Source organism: Cornus florida, unplaced genomic scaffold (genome assembly GCF_030987335.1).
Source record: "Cornus florida cultivar Cherokee Brave unplaced genomic scaffold, ASM3098733v1 CherokeeBrave_3.0.0_Hap2_Chr04, whole genome shotgun sequence".
In the NCBI taxonomy this organism is placed as follows: Eukaryota; Viridiplantae; Streptophyta; class Magnoliopsida; order Cornales; family Cornaceae; genus Cornus; species Cornus florida.
The window spans coordinates 80,719,537-80,740,915 of record NW_026775574.1 but is presented as its reverse complement, the minus strand read 5'-3'; the positions used below and the strand labels follow the sequence as shown (position 1 = coordinate 80,740,915).

At 38.8% G+C, this 21,379-nt stretch overlaps 1 protein-coding gene across 1 annotated transcript; it reads left to right on the top strand.

Moving 5' to 3' along the window:
• The first annotated feature begins 419 nt into the window (after positions 1-419).
• Positions 420-16,274, top strand: LOC132303635 (uncharacterized). Its single transcript, XM_059800966.1, has 4 exons — positions 420-719; positions 1,520-1,623; positions 1,719-1,803; positions 15,904-16,274. The coding sequence occupies exons 1-4, from the start codon at positions 492-494 to the stop codon at positions 15,991-15,993; spliced, it is 507 nt and encodes a 168-aa protein (XP_059656949.1). The 5' UTR covers positions 420-491; the 3' UTR covers positions 15,994-16,274.
• The last annotated feature ends 5,105 nt before the right edge of the window (positions 16,275-21,379 follow it).

Sequence of the window (21,379 nt, the reverse complement as noted above, 5' to 3'; positions counted from 1 at the left end):
CTAAAAATAAATAATCCTAAATTATTCTCAGGTGAGGTATAAATGTATCCTAAATTTTTTTAAATCACTTTTTATTTATTTATTATAAGGTTAAGATTGGACTGCACTAGTTTCACATAGTCCAGACCATTTTGATAGTAATTATTTCATCGCAACACAATTTTAGAGTAATTGATTATCAGAAAGATCCAATCATCCAACCACTTCGTTTATTCATGCTCAACTATAAATAATTTTAGTTGATTGAAAAAAAAAATAAAAAAATAAAAAAAAATAAAATTCTAAAAACAATCCTAACCTGGCCCATTGGGCCTATAAACATGCAGATCCATAATGACCTTGGGCCTTCACCAGGCTATTATCACCGGGCCGGGTCATCGGCCCGACGATCGCCCATTTGATGAAGAAGAAGAAGAAGCTCTTACTGAGTTAGGTATTGATTGGGTATTGCAAAAGCAACATTTCATTGAATCATTTCCGAAGCTAAAACGATGCAGAGATGGTGCTCAAAGCTCCGATCACTGTCCCTCCTTCAGTCAACCCCCAAAACCCAACTTTCTCACTCATCTCCCAATCGTCTCCTCCACTCTTCTCCACTGTCTCTTCACAAACCACTCGCATCCACTGTAATTTCGCCCAACTTTCAGCTCCTTTTCAATGTCTCACAGCCTCCATGCTTCAGCCAAGCAGCCAATTGGTCTCCTCATCTCCCTCTATCTGTAAGTTGGGTTTGTCCCACATTTTGTTTTTGCTTGTTTGGTTGCTGAGAAAATGCAGGAAAAAGACAATTAGAAGTCTGAACATTTAATTGCTTTTTAATTAGAGAAATTTTTTCCTGGCAACTAAACTCTGTGTGAATTAGTAATTTTGGACATGTTGTGGTGTTCTATTCATTGTGGGTGTTTTTTTATTTTTTTTTTATTGATGCTAAGTTCATTCAATTAAAATGTTGGGAAAATGCAATGAAACTATTTTGAGTATTTAACTCCTTGGAAGAAAGATTAGAACTATTTATTCTGTTTTTTCAATAATCCTCTCTTCAAGGCAACCAAACAGTGTGTGGATTAGTGGTTTTTTATGTGGTGGTGTTCTGATTTTTATGGGTGCTTTTTCTCTGTACTTAGTTCATTCAATTGCCATAAAATGTTGGGGAAAATGAAGTAAAACTATTGAGCATATAACTCATTCCAACTAGGACTAAGACTATATATATTATTTTCCTATAATCATTTTTTTCTAGGCAAACAAAACAGTGTGGATTAGAGATTTTTATGCAGTGTTGTTAAACTTTTTATGGGTGCTTTTTCTTGGTACTAAGTTCATTTTAGTGCAATAAAATGCTGGAGAAAATGAAATAAAACTATTTGACTATTTGACTCATTTCAACTAAGATTAGATCTATTTATTTTATATTAATATGATCCTTTTTTCTCGGCAACTAAACATTGTGTGGATTAATGTTTTTTATGTGGTGGGGTTCTCCTCTTTATTTATTTATTTATTTATTTTTGTTGCTTAGTTCATTCAAGTGCGACATCTTACAAAGAGAGAGAAGAACTTGAAGATGAAGAAAATGTCACCAGTTGTTTCCAAGATAAAGAAAACCAAAATGAAATCGTATTCGTAGGTTCATGTCTTTGTGATCTTTGGATTATACACAAACTATTTATACATCACTGGATGCAAAAGAATTTATGGCGTTGAGTTTTCTTGATCAGATCTTATAAGGGCAGATTTAGGACAATGAATGATGGAACAATTCGGCGCTGGAAGGAGGGGAAACGTCACAATGCACATTTAAAGGTCTGCCTATATTTTATCATCTTACCATGTTAGTTATTAGATATTCTAATGCTGTAAAACCAATCAATAGGATACTTAAATATTCAATATACTAGAAATGAAGTTTAATGGAACTAATGGTTAAAGGAATTTGAGCATATTTTGTTTGTTGTAAAGTTGTGACGATCTTCTAAACAGGGGTATTGTAAAATATCAGTTTTAGTTTCTCTCAACATTGGCATGCCTCTGTGTAGAAACAACTTTCTTTTGGAATGTCTTATTTGCTTTCATTTTTATGTTTTACTTTGTCCCTTTTCCATTTTTTTTGTTTTTTTTTTTTTTTGATAAGTAAAATGTATTGAAAAGTGTTCAAAAGGGGACCGCATCCCAAGCTATACAAAAACTAAATGGAACCTATGAGCTCAAAGAGCCCATGAAGTCAACAATATCCTCAAGAGAAGAGTAGTCTCTCCCTTGACCCCAACAAAAAAGGGTACAAATAATAGAAAATTTTAGCACTCCAATGGAGGACTCCTTCCCATCAAAATATCCACCATTCCTCTCTTTCCAAAGGCTCCACCAAATGCAAAAAGGGGCCACCCTCCAGAAAACTCTCGCCTGAGCCCCCACCCATTTGCTCCTCTAAACATCCAACAACTCCCGAGAGGTCCGAGGCATGACCCAGTGAATACCAAACAAACCAAAGAGCAAACTCCAACAATCATGAGTCAGCAACAGAAGATGATCCACTGACTCCCCATTAGCCTTACAAAGACAACACTGATTAACAATGATATGTCTTCGCTTCCTCAAGTCGTCCAAAGTCAAAATCTTACTCTAGGCTACAGTCCACACAAAAAAAGCCACCCTAAGAGGCGCCTTAGACAACCACACCGTCTTCCAAGGGAATGAGGTGCCATGAAAACTAGAGAGGCACACAAAAAAGGATCGAACCTGGAACATCCCCTGAGGAGAAGGCACCCAAATCAAAGAGTCTGCACCAGTACCCTCTACCTCCTGTTTGTTGAGAAGAGCCAAAAACCCAGTGACATCATCTAACTCCCAATCCTGAAAAGCTCGCCGGAAGCGCCCATCCCAAGCCAACCTTCCGCTATCAAGGCGATAGCAGTCAGCAACCATAGCATGTTTGTCAACAGCAATCCTGAAGAGCCTGGGGAACAAAAGAGCCAATGGCCTATCCTCACACCATGAATCCTCCCAAAACCGGTCATTCCTTCCATCCCGAACTTTAAATCTAATATGTTTGGAAAAGACATCCCAACCCTTTCCAATGGCCCTCCACACCCCCACTCCACTAGCAAACCTGACTGGTCTAACTGACCACCCTCCTCTCTCCTCCCCAAAGCGACACGAAATAATCCATCTCCATAATCTGTGTCTTTCACTGCCAAATCTCCAAAGCCACTTACCAAGAAGAGCACTATTGAAAGGGGCCAATCTCCTAATTCCAAGCCCTCCCAACCAAAAAGGCCTGCAAACCTGCTCCCATTTGATAAGATGATACTTGAACTCCTCTCCGCGACCCCCTCACAAGAAGTTCCGTTGGAGCCTCTCAATTCTTCCAACAATAGAGACTGGAATCCGAAAGAGCGATAGAAAGTACGTTGGGAGGCTTGACAGAGTACTCTTCACTAACGTAACTTTACCACCCTTTGACAGATATTGCTTTTTCCAACCCGCTAATCTTCTCTCAACTCGCTCAATCATCAGGTTCCAACTTCCCACCCTCCTGGCCAAGTCCCCTAACGGCAAACCCAAATACGAGATAGGAAAGTGTTGCGTCCCACACCCTAAAACAGCAGCCAGAGTATCCACCTCCTGAACCTCCCTGACAGGAACAATCACGCTCTTCCCCACATTAACTTTCAAGCCAGAAACAGCCTGAAAGCAAACCAACACACATCTCAGATACCTTAACTGAGACACCTCTGCCTCACAAAAAACGATGGTGTCATCCGCAAAAAGTAAATGAGAGGTCTCCAACTGCTGAGCTGAGCCAGGGCCAATCTTGAAACCCCTGATAAAACCCAACTCTACCGCCCTTCTCATCAACCTACTAAGAGCCTCCATAACAATGATAAAAAGGAAAGGGGCAAGAGGGCCCCCCTGCCTCAACCCACGAGAACTGCTGAAGAAACCCGAAGGAGATCCATTCACCAACACCGAAAACCTGACAGTGGAAACGCATGAAACAATCCATTTCCTCCATTTCTCACCAAAGCCCATCCTCTCCAACAAATGGAACAAAAAATTCTAGCAGACATGATTATAGGCTTTCTCGATATCTAGCTTACAAAGAACACTAGGAGCCCCACTACAAAGTCTAGCATCCACGCATTTGCTCGCAATAAGGGCAGAATCCAGGATCTGTCTACCCCCAATGAAAGCATTCTGAGACTTAGAAATAACTCCATCCAGGACCTCCCTCAATCTAAAGGCAAGGACTTTTGCGATGAGTTTGTAGATGCACCCAATCAGACTAATAGGTCTAAAATCCTTGATATTAGAAGCGCCACCCTTCTTAGGAATAAGAGTAATAAAAGATGCGTTAAGCGATTTCTCAAACCGCCCCGTGGAATTGAACTCATGAAAAGTGCCCATAATCTCATACCGAACCACCTCCCAGCTCTCCAACAAAAATCTCATCGTGAAACCATCAGGGCCTGGAGACTTATCACCATTGCAACTCTTTAAAGCACTTCAGCACCTCCTCCTCCGAAAAGGGACTTTCCAACCCATCCCTTTCCAAAGCAGATTTGGAATCAAAGTGAAGGCCATCAAGACATGGCCTCCAACGAAGAGGCTCAGAATACAGCCGTTGGTAGAAAGAGACAATACCTCTTCGCACCTCCTCCTCCGAAGTCAAGACCGAACCATCCACACACATCCGCCCAATATGATTACTCCTCCTATGAGCATTAGCAATTCTATGAAAAAACTTCGTATTCCGGTCTCCCTCTTTAAGCCACAATGCCCGAGATTTCTGGCGCCACGAGATTTCCTCCAAAAGAGCAAGCTCCGCACATTCTGCCTGACAAGCTGCTCTCCTACTACGTTGAGAATCAGAAATGACACCCTCCCCTTCCAATCTATCAATCTCAACAATAACAGCCAAAGCCCTATTCTTCCTCCACACCAAACTCCCGAACACCTCCTTATTCCACCTTTTAAGTTTATTTTTCAGGAGTCGAAGCTTTCCTGCAAGAATATGGCTCAAGGTACCCACCATCAGGTTCTCCTCCCACCAAGAGTGCACACATTCCTGGAAATTATCCGCACGAAGCCACATGTTCTCAAATCTGAAAGGAGTGCTGCGAGATCTCAAGCCTCCACAATCCAAAACTAAGGGAATGTGATCCGACGTCACCCTAGCCAAACCAGCCTGAACAACGTCCGGGAACTTCTCCTCCCATTCACCGGAAGTCAAAAATTTGTCAAGGCGAGAGAAAGTTGGAACTTCCCTTCCACTGGACTAAGTGAAGGAAGCTCCCTCAAGAGGGAGATCAATAAGCTGGTGGCCATCAATAAAGTCAGAAAAGTGCATCATAGCCTGAGTCCACGGACCATAAGTAGATCTCTCCGCCGGGGATCTAACCACATTAAAGTCTCCTACTACACACCAAGGAAGAGACCACCTCCCTTTCACCCCACTCAACTCCTCTCACAAACCATCCCTCACACCATCGTCAACCAGCCCATACACCCCAGAAAAACCCCAAGAGAATCCATCCTCCTCCATCACAAAGGCACATGATAGAGAAAATCTCCCTCTGCAAACATCCACCTTTGCCAACCATCTCCTATCCCACATGATAAGGACACCTCCTGAGGTCCCGACAGCATCCAGCGCCTCCCACTCGACAAACCGGTTGCCCCACACGCTTTTCACCACATGATCAGACATAGAATCAACCTTTGTTTCTTGAAAACACACCAAGTGCACCCCCCATTTCCTCACCGCCATCTTCACCACCCTTCGCTTGCCTGGATCATTTAGATCACGGACATTCCATGATAAAATTCGAAGCTTCATGAGGAAACAATCACCCCCTTGCCCCCCTTACCCCTCCCTCCTCCCTTAGTATTACCCCTCTCCTTCACCACCCACCCAGCCCCCAGCCCCCCCCCCCCCCCCAAATCACCCGATCATAATTCTCCCTTAGCATTGTCCCTTTTCCATATTTACTTTTGTTAGTCATACATGCTCTATAGAATAGAATAGTGAACCAAAAAGAAAAGTACTCGATGGAATAGTTGTTCACTTCTTTCGTCGTCATCTTGCATCATGTGTTTTTGTTTGCCTCTGTCTGCTTGATTGATTTTACTTTTATTTTTTTCTTCCAGATTGAAGTTTTAGATTAAAAAAATTGTGTTTTTATATCTAGTCTGCTCCTTCTAGCACCCTCGATTATCGGTGAGCGCACTGGGTAAATGACCTTTATTTATTTATTTATTTTGCGAACTTGGAGTACCAAATGGAAATAAAATAATGGGTTGAAGAATGTGAAGATATGCATCTGCTTGTCATTTATAGAAGTTCAAATGAGATGATCTGGATGGTTAATTGGAGAAAGACGAAGAAATACACTTGTGGATGGAGATTATGTGCTCACCAATACAAGGTTTGAGACATGTCATACGGTTGTGACATGGTGAAATCATGGAAGATGATTTGTATAGGGAGCACTATTTTCCAATTGATGGACAAGAACTTGTGATTTTTAATAGCGGCAAGACACTCTAGAACACTAAGGACTTGATTTTTTCCACTGAGGCGCTTTCTCGTTAATAAGAGTGAGAACATCTCTTGCCTCTTTATGAAATAATTTCAATGGTATACTGTATATGTTGTAAAAAATCTGCACCTTATCCACGCTTCTCCATATAGTTCTATGACTTTTGTATGGAACCCCTGGCTGGGATTTGTACAACTTAAAGAATTGGTGAATCTGGTTTGACTTCTGAAATTTGATTAAATTCCTCATTTACTCAGGTTGGGAATTTCGTCTTTGCGTCCCCTCACTCCTCTCCTTTTCCCCATGAGATTTTAGGTAGGTGACGGTCAAGATAAGTACATAAGTTTTAGTTTCCACCTTTTTCTTTGGTTAGGCTGGGTTGTACACCAAAGATTATTTGTTTTTGTGTTGCAAGTCTTCATAAAAGTACATGCAATTTAGAGTATGACTGTATGCTCAGTTTGAGTTTGCAGGATCTGAGTTATGTCACCCACATTCTTGTTGAGTTTGATTATCCTGAGTTCTTCGAAGTGCAGTGTCCCATAGTTGAAGTGCATTAGTATCCCTTGCATTTTTATTTTTATTTTTGGTTGGCAGGGGGAGGGTGGGGTCTTGTTTTGTAATTGCTAACCTGCAAGGGTGGAAAGGCTTTATAAGTTTTTCTGGAAGGGTTGAGAGTCATTCATCAAATGATAAGATATGACCGAGGATTTCCTAATCAATGCTTTGAAAGACCTGGCTTCATCCAACATCATCTTTGTTTATATGTTAAATATATGAGATGCTGAGATTGGTTTATCAAAATGTGACTTGATGGTGAGCAACAATTAGGAATTTTTCTTGAATGTTGTGTTTAGTGTTTTTTATCATAATATTATGAACTGGGGTCATTAGAGTACAATAAGAATTAAGCAAAGAATAAATGGGAAAAAATAGTGGGATACATGAGGTAAAAGAGGCATTGACAAATGCTGTCATCGCAATGTCCTGAAGCTTCATTAATATCATGAACTGAAGCTAAACTGAGAAGAGAGAAGAAAAAGGGAGAGAGTGGGTGATAGAGAAGTTGAATAGTATGAATTGATTATATGTCATGAAAAATGTCATCATTGAAGGTGACAGTATTATTCATCTAGGCGGAGAAGCATATGATTAGTACTACGCTAATACTCAATACACAGACATTTATTCAAGCTCGCAAGTTGTCCTTAACATTCCTTGTTGAATAGTATGATCCCGATAAATTTTTCTATGGTCAGCACTATTTGTGTAGGATGAGAAGCATATGATAAATATTGTTTAATATGTGAAAGTCATCCATTCCTAGATTGGAAGTTGTCCTAGCATTCCCATTCATGTTTCAAACATTACACATGAAACATATATTTTCTTTGTTGTACAAAAATCTTTAATATAATGATAACCCACGGGGACAAATCTACGTGGGGCTCAGTGAGGGCAAGTGCCCAACTATTCAACCAAATCTACGTGGGGCTCAGTGAGGGCAAGTGCCCAACTATTCAACCAACTTCACCCCCTCTTCTCCTCTTCTCCCCATTCTGCATATATAAGCTTTTGAAAATTTTAAAACTACCCCCACTCTTTTATTCTTTACTCTCCAATTCTCAACTCTCTCTCTCTAACTAGACACTCTATATCTTCATCTTTTATTCTCTCTTCCCATATGCTCCATGGCTGTCTTGCGCCTGCTCTATTTTTAATGAAGAATAATGATCCTAGGATGGTACGAAAAAACCCTAACCAAATCATTCTTATCTACTTCTCTTTTATTGTCTATGATACATGGATACATAAGTTGGAAAACAATGAATCTGGATTAAAAAGATATTGCCTTATTTATATGGTTCAATCTAATTATCATTTGGTAATAGGCGATTTCAAGATTGAAAGAAAATCTGTATATTGCCTTCCTTTGAATGGTTTACAATGCTTTAGTTAAATAGGACATACAAGGGGCTAAAAAAAGGAAACTACAAGCTGACTACAAGCTGTGACAGCAAACTACAGGCTGTAATTACAGGCTGTATACTAATAGAAGCTACAGGCTGTGCACTAATAGAAGCTATAGGTTATACACTAAAATATCCCCTAAAATCTGGTCATTGACTATCTATATTTACACGCCTATCATATCCCCTAAAATATGGTCTTATTAAAACCAAATATCTCTTTTTCAACACTCCCCCTCAAGCTGGCTTGTAGATGTCTTCCATAGCTAGCTTGCTTCTTAAAACTTCAAACTGTTTCTTGTGTAGTCCTTTGGTAAGGATGTCTGCAGCTTGTTCAGTAGTAGAGACATAAGGAATGCAAATCATACCACAGTCAAGCTTTTCCTTGATAAAGTGTTTGTCAACTTCCACATGTTTGGTTCTGTCGTGGAGGACTGGATTATGAGCAATTGAAATGGCAGCTTTGTTGTCACAGTAGTCTCTCATTGGAGGAGAAACAATAACCTTCAAATCTTCAAGGAGTCTTTTTAACCATATAGCTTCGCAAATCCCATGGGCGAGTGCTCTGAACTCGGCTTCTGCACTACTCCTCGCTACTACATTTTGTTTCTTGCTTCGCCACGTGACTAAGTTTCCTCCAACGAAGGTGCAATATCCTGAGGTAGATCGTCTATCAACTATACTGCCTGCCCAATCAGCATCTGTGTACACCTCCACTTGTAAATGACCTTGTTTCTTGAACATAAGTCCTTTACCTGGTGAGCCCTTTAAGTACCTCAGAATCCTGTACACTGCTTCAAAGTGTTCTTGTCCAGGAGAGTGCATGAACTGACTCACCATACTGACTGCAAATGCTATATCTGGGCGTGTGTGAGATAAGTAAATTAGTCTTCCCACCAATCTCTGATATCTTTCACGATCAACCATATTCTCGGGTTCGGCAGCTTCTAACTTCAGGTTGACTTCAATTGGAGTGTCAGCAGCTTTACACCCGAGTAGTCCTGTCTCATTAAGCAAATCAAGTACATATTTTCGTTGATTCACGAAAATTCCTTCTCTTGACTTGGCAAATTCCATTCCAAGGAAGTATTTTAATGCTCCCAGATCTTTGACTTCAAAATCTTTAGCAAGTTTCTTCTTCAGTCTGGTCAACTCTTCAATGTCATCACTTGTCAAAATTATATCATCCACATACACAATTAAAATGGCAATTTTCCCTTCCTCACCGTGTTTGTAGAACATGGTATGGTCTGCCTGACTCTGATGATACCCATGACTCTTCACAGCCTTTCCAAAACGTTCAAACCACGCTCTTGGAGACTGTTTCAAACCGTACAGGGATTTTTTGAGTTTACAGACTTTGCTCTGACTGTGTTTTCCTTCGAACCCAGGTGGCAAGCTCATAAACACTTCTTCTTCCAAGTCTCCATTTAAAAAGGCATTTTTTATGTCCAATTGATGTAATGGCCAATTAGAATTGACTGCCAACGACAATAAGACTCGGATAGAATTTATTTTTGCTACAGGAGCAAACGTCTCTTGGTAATCAATGCCGTACGTTTGCGTAAAACCTTTCGCCACAAGTCTTGCCTTGTGCCTTTCCACACTACCATCAGCTTTACACTTAATAGTGAAAACCCATTTACACCCAACAGTTTTCTTTCCTTTGGGTAAGTCAACTATCTCCCACGTTCCACTCCTTTTAAGAGCATTCATCTCCTCTAACACTGCTGATTTCCAATTCGGATCATCTAGTGCTTCTTGAATGTTTCTTGGAACAAACAAGTGAGAAATATTTGAAGTAAAGGCCCTATGTTTATGGGAAAGTTTATCATAAGACAAGAATTTGGCAATGGGATGCTGGGTACAGGTTCGGATTCCTTTTCTAACAGCTATAGGGATATCAAAGTCTACAGGAACTTGGCTAGGTGTCTCTGTACGATTAGAAATAGTAGGGACAACTGCAGACAAGTTAGGATTTAGAGTACCTTGAGTGTTCAGGGAGTCATTGCTCGGGACCTCTGATTGGCCTTGCTCAGGTACAATAGTAGGCTCTCTGCTCTTTTGATGAGTCTTTTTTCTGTTATAAACCAGAAGCTCAAGATTCGGTTTTTTTGGAACCGTTGGTAGGATTTCTCCCCCTGTTGGAGATACAGTAAGGCTCGGCAGATTAGGACTAGGAGGCCCCGGGTTTCCTGATTCTAGAACATCATTTTCTTGTTTAAAAAGATCAGTGTTTGGAGTAGAGTGTGAGACAATAGTTTTAGGTAAGAGAATATTAGTAGAAATCTCCCAAAAATTTTCTTCACTCTCTTTCTCCCCCTGAAGAAAACTTTTCTGAAAATAAGGATGATTTTCTAGAAAAAAAACATCCATACTGATAAACATTTTTTTTGTTGTCGGATTGAAGCATTTGTACCCCTTTTTATTCGGGGCATACCCAACAAATACACATTTTTCAGCCCGAGGATCCAATTTAGATCGAAGTCTACTAGGTAAATGGACAAAGACAGTGCACCCAAATACTTTCAAAGGCAAGTTTGAATAAATCCGAGTTTCAGGAAAAGATTTTTTAAGGCTTTCAAGGGGTGTAAAATAGTTAAGAACACGAGTAGGCATCCTGTTAATCAAATATGTTGCTGTTAAAACAGCTTCACCCCACAAATACTTAGGAACATTCATTGAAAACATGATGGCACGAGAAACTTCAAGTAAATGTTTATTCTTTCTTTCAGCAATTCCGTTTTGTTGGGGTGTGTCAACACAAGTGGATTGGTGAAAAATTCCTTTTTCTGTTAAAAAACTTCCTAAAACTTCATTAAAGTATTCGGTGCCGTTATCAGTATGAAGAATGCCAATTTTTGTTTGAAATTGATTTTCAATCATCATATAAAAATCCTTGAATAATTTTTCAATTTCAGATTTTTCATTCATTAAATACACCCAACACAAACGTGTATGATCATCAATAAAAGTCACAAACCATTTTTTTCCAGAAAGAGTTGTGATCCTAGAAGGGCCCCAAACATCGCTATGGATTAAATAAAATGGTTTTGATGTTTGGTGAGGTTTAGGAGAATATGTAGTACGATGACTCTTTGATAAAAAACAATTCTCACAATAAAAAGATGAACAATCCAATCCTTTAAATAAAGAAGGAAATAATTTTTTAAGATAAGGGAAACTAGGATGCCCTAGTCTAAAATGCCATAGCATTATTTGTTCTCTAACAGGGATAGAACGAAAACTACTCAAACCTTGAGCCTTTTTATTACTTGAAATATCATCTTCAAAATACTAGAGACCATCTATCATCTTAGCACTGCCAATCGTCTTCCCCAAGCTCTGGTCCTGAAATTCACAATAGGATTCAAAAAAGATAACACGACAATTAGAGTCTTTGGACAATCTACTAACTGATAAAAGGTTACAAGCAAGCTTAGGGACATGAAGGACAGACTTAAGATCAATAATTTTTGAAAGTTTCACTAAACCTTTGCCTGCAATAGGAGAATAAGAACCATCAGCTATTCTGATTTTTTTTTCAGAGCCAGAACAGGGTGAATAAGTTTGAAATATATGAGAACAACTTGTCATATGGTCAGAAGCCCCTAAATCAATGATCCATGGGGTAACACTGGAATTTGAACGACAAGATAAGGCCTTCGGGTTGTTACCTATTTGAGCAAGAGAAACATTAGGAGTACCAGATGAGGAATTGAATTTCAGCAATTTTAGAAGATGATCCATCTGTTCTTTGCTGAAGGGAAGTGCCTCGGCTTCATGAGCTGATGGGACTCGGTTGAATCTGCCTTCCTGGTTGAATCTGCCTTCCTGCTTACTCTTCCAATTCGCTGGTTTACCATGAATTTTCCAGCAGGTTTCACGGGTATGGTGAGGCTTGTTGCAGTAGTCACACCAAAGACGGGGCTTTTCATTATGTTTCCTGCCAATATTCGCTTCAGATGCGACCAAGGCAGAGGTCTCAACAGCACCATTTGATAACTTTTTTCCAAGCATGACCAGCCTGCGACTTTCCTCTCTTCGAACCTCGGAGAAGACTTCACCGATTAAAGGCAAGGGTTGTCGTCCAATTATTCTGCTTCTCACTTCATCAAACTTGACATTGAGTCCAATGAGAAACTTGAAGATGCGGTTGTCTTCCACCTTCTTTTTGTAATGGTTGCAATCTTCAGGCGATTTCCACTCATAATCGCTGAACAAATCAAGGTCCTGCCACAAACGTTTCAGAGAGTTGAAATATTTTGTAACACTGTTATCTCCTTGACGGATCTCTCCGAGTTTCAGCGTTAGTTCATAGACTTGAGACTGATTTCCTAGGTCTGAATACATTTGGTTGACATTGTCCCAAAGTTCTTTTGCTGTGTGGTGACACATATAATTAGAACTGATGTCCTCCTCCATAGAATTCACCAACCAGGTCATCACCATCGAATTCTCTGCATCCCAGGTCGAGTAGGATGGATCTTTAGGTTTTGGTTCCTTCTTTTCTCCTGTTAGGTAGCTGATTTTGCCTCTGCCTCGGATATACATCCGCACGGACTGGGACCAGCGAAGGAAGTTTTCACCATTTAGCCGAATTGTGGTAATCTGGACCGAGTGTGTCTGAGAGTTTTGGACTTGGGACTCAAAGGTCTTGGTCTTGGACTCAGGTATGTCATCAGACATGGTGATTAGAGTTGTTTGGAAGAGAAAAAAAAAGGAACAGCTAGGGGGTTTTTTTTCAGAAGAATCGGTAAGATGCTCTGATACCAAATAGGCGATTTCAAGATTGAAAGAAAATCTGTATATTGCCTTCCTTTGAATGGTTTACAATGCTTTAGTTAAATAGGACATACAAGGGGCTAAAAAAAGGAAACTACAAGCTGACTACAAGCTGTGACAGCAAACTACAGGCTGTAATTACAGGCTGTATACTAACAGAAGCTACAGGCTGTGCACTAATAGAAGCTATAGGTTATACACTAAAATATCCCCTAAAATCTGGTCATTGACTATCTATATTTACACGCCTATCATATCCCCTAAAATATGGTCTTATTAAAACCAAATATCTCTTTTTCAACAGTTTTTGATATGAAGAACTGAAAATAGTTTAAGTTCCCACTACAACGACAAGTTTCATTCACTAATTTTTATTTGATGCAAAAAATACTTTCTAAGTTTCTAAAGTCATAACTCCTTTGACTTTTGGAAACTTCTTAATAATATTTATTGTACGAGGGAATAGAGATACACTAGAATACACAAAACAAATTTGAATTTGTTTTGTTTTGTATGAGTGTGAGCATATCTAAGCCTTTTGGTTTATTCTGCAATGAGTTGTAACATCTTATACCTTTCCATTACCAAGAAATTTTTATGCTTCCTGCCACCATGTCCAATATAACCGTATTATGCGATCTGCGTTTTATCTCACCATAGTTCTTTTTTATCTCGAGGTTTTGTTTAAGTTCTCATTTGTATTTGCCTTAACAGGCAAACGAGCATACAACATTCTGAGAAAAAAATGTGCTGAGAAAAGCATTGCTTGCACCACAAGCCTATAGCACAAATGGTGCCTCCTCCCCCTTTCAAATAGAAGGTCGAGGGTCCAAGTCCCCTTAGGGATGTGTGAGTTGGATGCGTGGATAACTTGCAGGAAAAAAGGAAAAAAAACAATTTGCTTCATTGGCTGCATTCTGCACTCGAGGTTATTGAATTGAAAGATGATTGCAAACTTCCAACTAAGTAATAGGGAGCTTGAAAAAGAATACTATTGGGCAAAGACATCATCCCATGGTATGTAGGTACCAAACTGGTTGCTGCTGTGAAAGGAGTTTGGAAGTGCTGTTAGAAAATCAATAATTAGAGGTTTATCATTTCAGAGTGTAACCATTTGTAGGATTTTTCCTGTGGCTTTTGTCCATGCTATCATCACCAAGTTAGATACTATGCGGATAGGTCAACTTCTATGTATTTCTTTGGTTGATTTGGTTAGTAGACAGAAATGACAAATGGTCTGAGATTATGTGATTAAGAAAAGAGGATCCAAATTTCTCTTGGGGTCAGAATAAACTAATGGTGAGAGTGTGGGAAGTACAAATCCAGGACAAGGATTATGCCCAGGTCTGTTAAGGGATTTACGGAGATGCAAATGAGAGGGAAAAAAAGATTAGTATGATGGAATGATTGTGAAAGAAAGACTTAACAGCAGGAAAATAAATTTAAAGATGGATTATGAAAGATAAATCAATGTATGAGAATGATTACTGGACAGTCTAACCCTCAAGGCAGTTGTAAAAGGAAAAAAATGAAAAAGATATTTGTGGGTATCGATAAAAGCAATGGTCTTACCAGTTACGGTAGAGGGCTGAGTGAAAGTTTTCCTTGAAACTTCTGCAGAAACCACCATGAAGACTATTAGAGCATAATGGAGTTTTACATTCTGAACATAATGGAAAATACTGTACATTCCATACTTAGGGAAAGAACAAGAGTTAGTCTTAGAGCCTCAACTAAATTTGCGAAAAATGAAATTTCATCATGTTTTTGAGCTCTTAGGTTAACAAAGTTGTACTGTATGAAGGGTTCTGAGTAAAATTTGCCTTGCATCAGTATTATAAGTTAATTTACCTTTTCATGTTATGTCTTACCTAGTGCATGCAAAAATGGTTGTTCTGGGACCTATATTCTTGTGGTTGTTTTGTAGCAGCATTAATTCGTCTTATCCATGAAGGTTCTTGCCTGTCTGTTTCCAATTTGGTACGTTAATATATGTACTTGGTGGTTCATTGTGCGTCAAAGTAGAAATAATATGTAGTTCTCCCTCAACCAAAGTTTTTGCATATTAAATGATAATTTGTCAACAACAGATGCCAGATTTTTTTTTTCCTTCTACCTACATTGCCATCATGTGAATATTAAATGGTAATTTGTCAGACAAAATGATGTTTCAGAAACTGATTATTTTCTCTGTTCATATTCGTATTGGTCATGATAAAGTTTTACGCCGGCTGTCAAGCTACATGATGCAACCCTACTCCTTTATCTTGGCTTGGGACCTGATAAATATTGATTGTTTTCTCTGTAATGATATACATTTGGATTATGATAATGATATATTTAGAAAACGTACCACTCATCCTCATTCTGGCATCATATTTTCTTAAAAACTGGATCTTATATTTTAAGAGTTTGAGATTTTATGAGGATACACATTTGATAAACTAGCATAAGTATTTTTCATTAGCCCTTTTGTTTTAAGTTACACTGGTTTTCCTTCCATTAAAGATTCTGTCAGCATTATCCAAGTTTAATTTTGCTCATTTCTACTGGAAGTTTAACCGTGTATTATGGTACATAAAGTAATGAAATTATGTTTCTTAATGCAGACTAAGAAAGCAAAACGCAGACTTAGAAGACCTGGTACTGTACCGTTGGCTTATGCAAAAGTGATGAAGAAACTCAATTTCTGCGGTTAAAACATTGGGAGATGATGCCATATCTGGTATAAAAGAACTCTCCATGAGGCGGCCTTTGTTTTGTTCTCTCTAGCTTTTACATTGCAGAATTCCTTAGACCCTTGTGTAGAACATGTTTTGTAGCAGGATGATTGTGGTCATCAATCATTCATTTGAAGCTATGGCTGATCGAAACTTTTCATGCTTTTTAGTGTTTTGAAGTTGACCAGTTGTAATGGATCAACAATAACTGACATTGCCTTTTAACATCTTTATAGTGTTTTCTTTCGCCGGTGGCACCATCATAGTTTTTTGATTACTTGAACATGGAAACAGACGACGGTGATAATATGTGTGTTGTGAATACGTTGTTTTATTTAGTTTTCAGTTATATGAATAGGGCTGTTTTGCAAATTTGTTTGGTTGAGTTGAAAATGAATCTGTAATTTGATATACAATAATCACAGGGATCACAGAATTACAGGTATAACTTCCATACTTGAAAGTTTAAAAAGCATGCAAATTTTAAACAGTTATATGATATGTTGGTGCTTGTTATTGCTGTTTATTAGAAAAAGAATAACAGATCACAGAAAGCCCAAAACTCTTGCTTACATTTGAAGAAATCAATCATTTTAAGGTGTCTCCGCATTCCCAGCTCCCTTAACTTCAACTGCAACATCCAACCCATTCACAGGTGAACCCTTTTCGCTGTCGTCTCTCACGTGTCCGGCAGCTTTAGCCCCTCCAAAACTGCTAATGTTCCCAAAAATCAGAATCACCACCCCAACAGCAGCACTACAAAATGCAATCCCAAATGACCTCCCTGTGGTTCCTGCAGGGTGTGTGGATGCCAGTGCAAAGCCGGTGCACGTGCCCAGAGCCCTCACCCACGAAAACCACACTGAGAACGCGCCTTCTTTCCCTGCCGGTGAACAATCCATCAACAGGACCCTCCCAAAAGCATGCAAGAGACCTGTTGCGACGCTTTGGATTGCAGTCAAGAAGAACACATGGTGCTCGCTCCAGTCTTTGTCGCGGAAGTAGAATCCAACCCCGGTTACAAGCATCGACAGTATGAATCCGAGGACTTGCATTTTCACTGCATCTGCTCTAATGAGTTGTTGTAATGGTTGTAATAGTGGGAGAGAGATTATAGGGAACAAAAAGTATGTTAACAACAGATATAGCAAGTTCACTGGTTTAATGCAGAGTTGGCCTACTAAGTAGAGCAACCCTCCTGCGAATATGCACATTGTTGCCATTGAAGACAGGAAGACTCCTGCCAGGCTTCCCGCGGCGTGGGGATAGCTGAAAATGGAGATCACATGGGGTTTTGAGGATGAATCAGGCAAGGAATTTGAGCTTTGACCAGGTCTGCTACTAGCAAAGACATGGACTATACCTGCAGCCCATTTAAGGCCACTAAAGATGGAGACTACCCACAAGCTAGTGAACTTCTCCTTGCTTCCGAGCATGTGGTGGGTGAAGGCAGCGATGATGGCGGAGCCCAAGCAGCCAGCAGCGGTGGAGTAGAGAGAGAGCCACCCTGCCACGGCTCGTCTGTCAGGGAATTGGCTCTTTCGGATGGTGGAGCCAATGAATCCGCGGACCATGAGACCGAGGTGGCGCGTGTGGGAGGCAGTGCCGATGGTGTTGGCTGCCACGATGGCGGCAATGTATGGTGGGAAGATCCTTGTTGTCTTGAAGAATCCTGCGGGGAGGCAGAAGAGAGCTCCGATGACCGTGGCGGCTGCGCTGATGAGTTGTTGTTTGTGGCCCCGGTCAAGGTGGGTTGCAATGGTGCCTAGTATGGGTGCTGCAATAACTAGACCTGTGACCCAAGAAATTGAAGTCCACTCTAATGGAGAGAACTTAAAATAGTTGACCTTTATGGACCTGTATGTTAGGCTTTCATACCTGGAATTATAGATATAAGTTAGGTTCATTTGAGTTCTCACTCTTAAATATTTTCTGTTGCCAAATAAAAAGAGAGGAAGAAGCAAATATATATATATATATTTTTTCAAAATTTGAGGAAACAATCTCCTAAATTGAAAAGCACAAAAGGACTGCTCCTGGTGATTTGTTGCTTGAGTACTCAATTCATTAAAGACTATGTTTTGAGAATTATGCTTGCTACGTTCAAAAACGAAGAAGAATAAAACATCCCCAATTTGAAGGAACAGATACCACTAAATTACAAATCATAATAGTGATCACGTCATTAACAAAGTGTCACTTTTAATATGATAGAAAACAATATTAAAAATTGTGACGTTACATACCGTTCGGGAGGTTTGATGTCTACGTGTAGACATTCCCACGTGTTTTGAGAACAATTGTGAGCGCCGAGAAAAGAACGTGCAAAGAGGACAATATCTACGCGTGTAGATGGGGTCATGAGAAAAATAGAGGTTATTGTATGATATAACAGTATCAAATTACGTCATCTCATGTGGCATGTTGAAAAGTCAAATAAGTTTGGAAGGTTGTGCCCACGTGACACGTTGAAAAGTCAAACGAACTGGGATTGTTATATTTAACTTAGTACGAACAAATCCTAGCATCTCACCAGGTCATCAAACCTTGATAAGGCGAACATCGAAATTATATCTAATCTTCATTTTTTAGTATTACCCAAAAGCATAAGATTAAGCTTCCCAATAAATGAGATTAAAAAACTTACAGTTCCATGACCTTTGGCCTACAAACCAAGCCATTGGAGCTGTTCCCCCACCCATGCTTTGGTTCCGGTGGCGGCGAATTGATTTGGCTGATGATGAGGGGGAACACAATAGGAATAAGAACCGTGTGAATGAAGTATGAGCATAGCCCATAAAAGCACCAACACACAACTTCCATTCTAGTAGGCATCTCTTCAAGTCCTGCATATGCCTTGTAAGCATCCTTAGCCCTCTCCATTTGGATTGCTGCACCGTGCACGTCAGCTGTTGCCACAACTTCCTCGTCTTCCACAGCTCTCGACCTCCTCCCCGGAGTCTGTTGGACATCAGGACTGGTAACCGCCATTCGCGCACTTCTGAACTGTCTCGAAATACAAAAATGTTTCAGGTTGGGATCACAAAACAAGGGTGAGTTGCAGATAAAGAAATGAATGCAGATAGGGGGTATAAAAATGGTAATGGTTTGAGGTTAGAAATGCATAGTTTGGTGTGACATTCTCGAGAGAGATTGATCAGCCTCGAATTGTACACTCTAGTAATAAAAATAGATGGTACATTGGCATCATTCTCTTTATATTAGGTCTTGAAATAAACAAGGACATGAGGTTTGGCATATAGTCTTGTGTGTCACTAGTGTAAAGAGTTGTGAAAACTGAATAGCATTGTCAATCCACAATGAGGCCAAAAAAAAATGCTTTATAAAAATGCTTCCATAGGACACTGGGAGCATTTTATGATTGCGAACTTTAGCTTATTCTCACTAATTACAATGTGACATTTGTATGATGGGCCATCAGTAAGTGCATGTCATTTAGTTAAAGATGGAATGACAAATCAGGAATGATTTGGGTAGGATAAGAAAAATTATGTTTAATAATAATTTTTTTTTTTTTTTAATATATATATATTTTTAAGAAAGTACTTGATATTTTAGGGTACTGAGAATGTATTATTCTAGACCAACATATAATTGGTGTTCCCTATTATTAAGAATAAATTAATTATTCATTAATCGAGTACTCCATAATAAATTTATCTCCGACATGGAATATTTACCAATTCCATTCAAAAGATGGATTTGGTTAGAGGAATGCCATTTAGACCTATTACTTTTAATTTATTTGGCCAATTAAAGAGTTTTTTTTTTCAATTTGATATAATGGACCGTTACAAGGGAAATCTTGTCTCACCTCGAATCTGGATGAGAAGTGAATTCAATATAAATAAATTATGTGTTAGCTTCATCTAATAGCTTAAGTTTTTTAATCCAGTCACAGAGCACCAAACTTGGAGACTATATATATATATATATATATATATATATATATTTATATTTTGGATGACTTATTACGGTCTAAGGAAATCATAACTGTTTAGTTCAGATTTGAATAGTTCAGAGAGTTAAATTATTGGCTTCCTGGCATACTGCTGGTTCAAAAGAATTATTTGGGTGCCTTCCATTTCATTGGCCTAATTTTGATATTATTTACATTTTTTGGTATGATGTTATGGGAAAAAAAATTATAAAAATAATTTCTCTATAAATAACGTAAAAATTCTCAATTCACACATCTTGAATGTCGGGAGTTCGAATTTCGTCGTGGTCAATCTCAAAAATTTGGACTTCGAATCTCCTTGAGGCTCACTATCAGAAATTTTTTTCGATAAATGTCTTATACATGTGGAGCAACAAACAATATGTATTTGATGGTAAATTATGAGGTACTCCTAGGGATACCACCATTCTGGACCACCGATTGGTAATGTCCAGTTCTTGTATATAAGGATGCATGCATTCAATGCAAGAGCACTTGTCAAGAAGAAATTGTAAGTTTAGCCATTGGAAAATGACACGTTTCTAACAAGTCTAAAACCAATGTGAGCATATATATATATATATATATATATATATATTTTATGTATTTATTTATTTTTTAACAAAATCACATGGCTAAAATTATTCAACCACGCTAATCTTTCGTGCATTACTTCTCCACGCAATTATTAGCTCCAATAGCAGCAAAGCTTTTGACTTGTCCCAATATAGATGTAGACTTCAATGAATAATATAGCTCGACGCGTTGGTTAATAAATCTTAAAAAAATAAAAATAAAAAATGTGGGTAATACCATCAATGCAAGTGCTTTTCACTAGCGACTTCTTTAAATTCCTTAACAGATCAGGACACTATTAAATTCAACACAATGCCGACTTCTCTAAATTTCTTACTAGATAAGGGCACTGCTAAATCAACCGTAAAACATTGTGTCACAAATAATTTGACTCACAACGTAACATTACACACGGATGCATATATAACACTCTACATCATGTTATAACATTGAAACACTATTAAATTAAAATTTTCATATTTTTTAGGTAATTGTCAATTTAAAATGATTGTGTTGCGAATTTAAAAGCGTCAGACAACACCGGACGTAAAATTACACTGGAAAAGAAGTTCAAATCTTTTCAAGAAAAGTCATTTGTGTTATTTTAAGGATCATTATTAAGATTGACTGTTCTTCTTAATTCAAGCGTGCTTGACAGAATTTGGATTTAGAAATTATAATCCACTTTTTAAGGTTTGAACATAATTAAAAAATGTCAAAAAGGTCAAAATCCAACTCATCTGGTGCAAGATTTGTAGCCAACCCACCCACCATGGTTAAAAAAAACCAGCTAAATACAAATCTTCTGAACCTTCATTTAATTGCTTA

Bases quoted from the DNA above. Each gene is read 5' to 3' on its own strand.
- LOC132303635 (XM_059800966.1), top strand. From the start codon at position 492: ATGCAGAGATGGTGCTCAAAGCTCCGATCACTGTCCCTCCTTCAGTCA. The intron at 720-1,519 runs GTAAGTTGGGTT...TTTGTTGCTTAG, and splicing joins CTCCTCATCTCCCTCTATCT to TTCATTCAAGTGCGACATCT. The intron at 1,804-15,903 runs GTCTGCCTATAT...TTCTTAATGCAG, and splicing joins GTCACAATGCACATTTAAAG to ACTAAGAAAGCAAAACGCAG.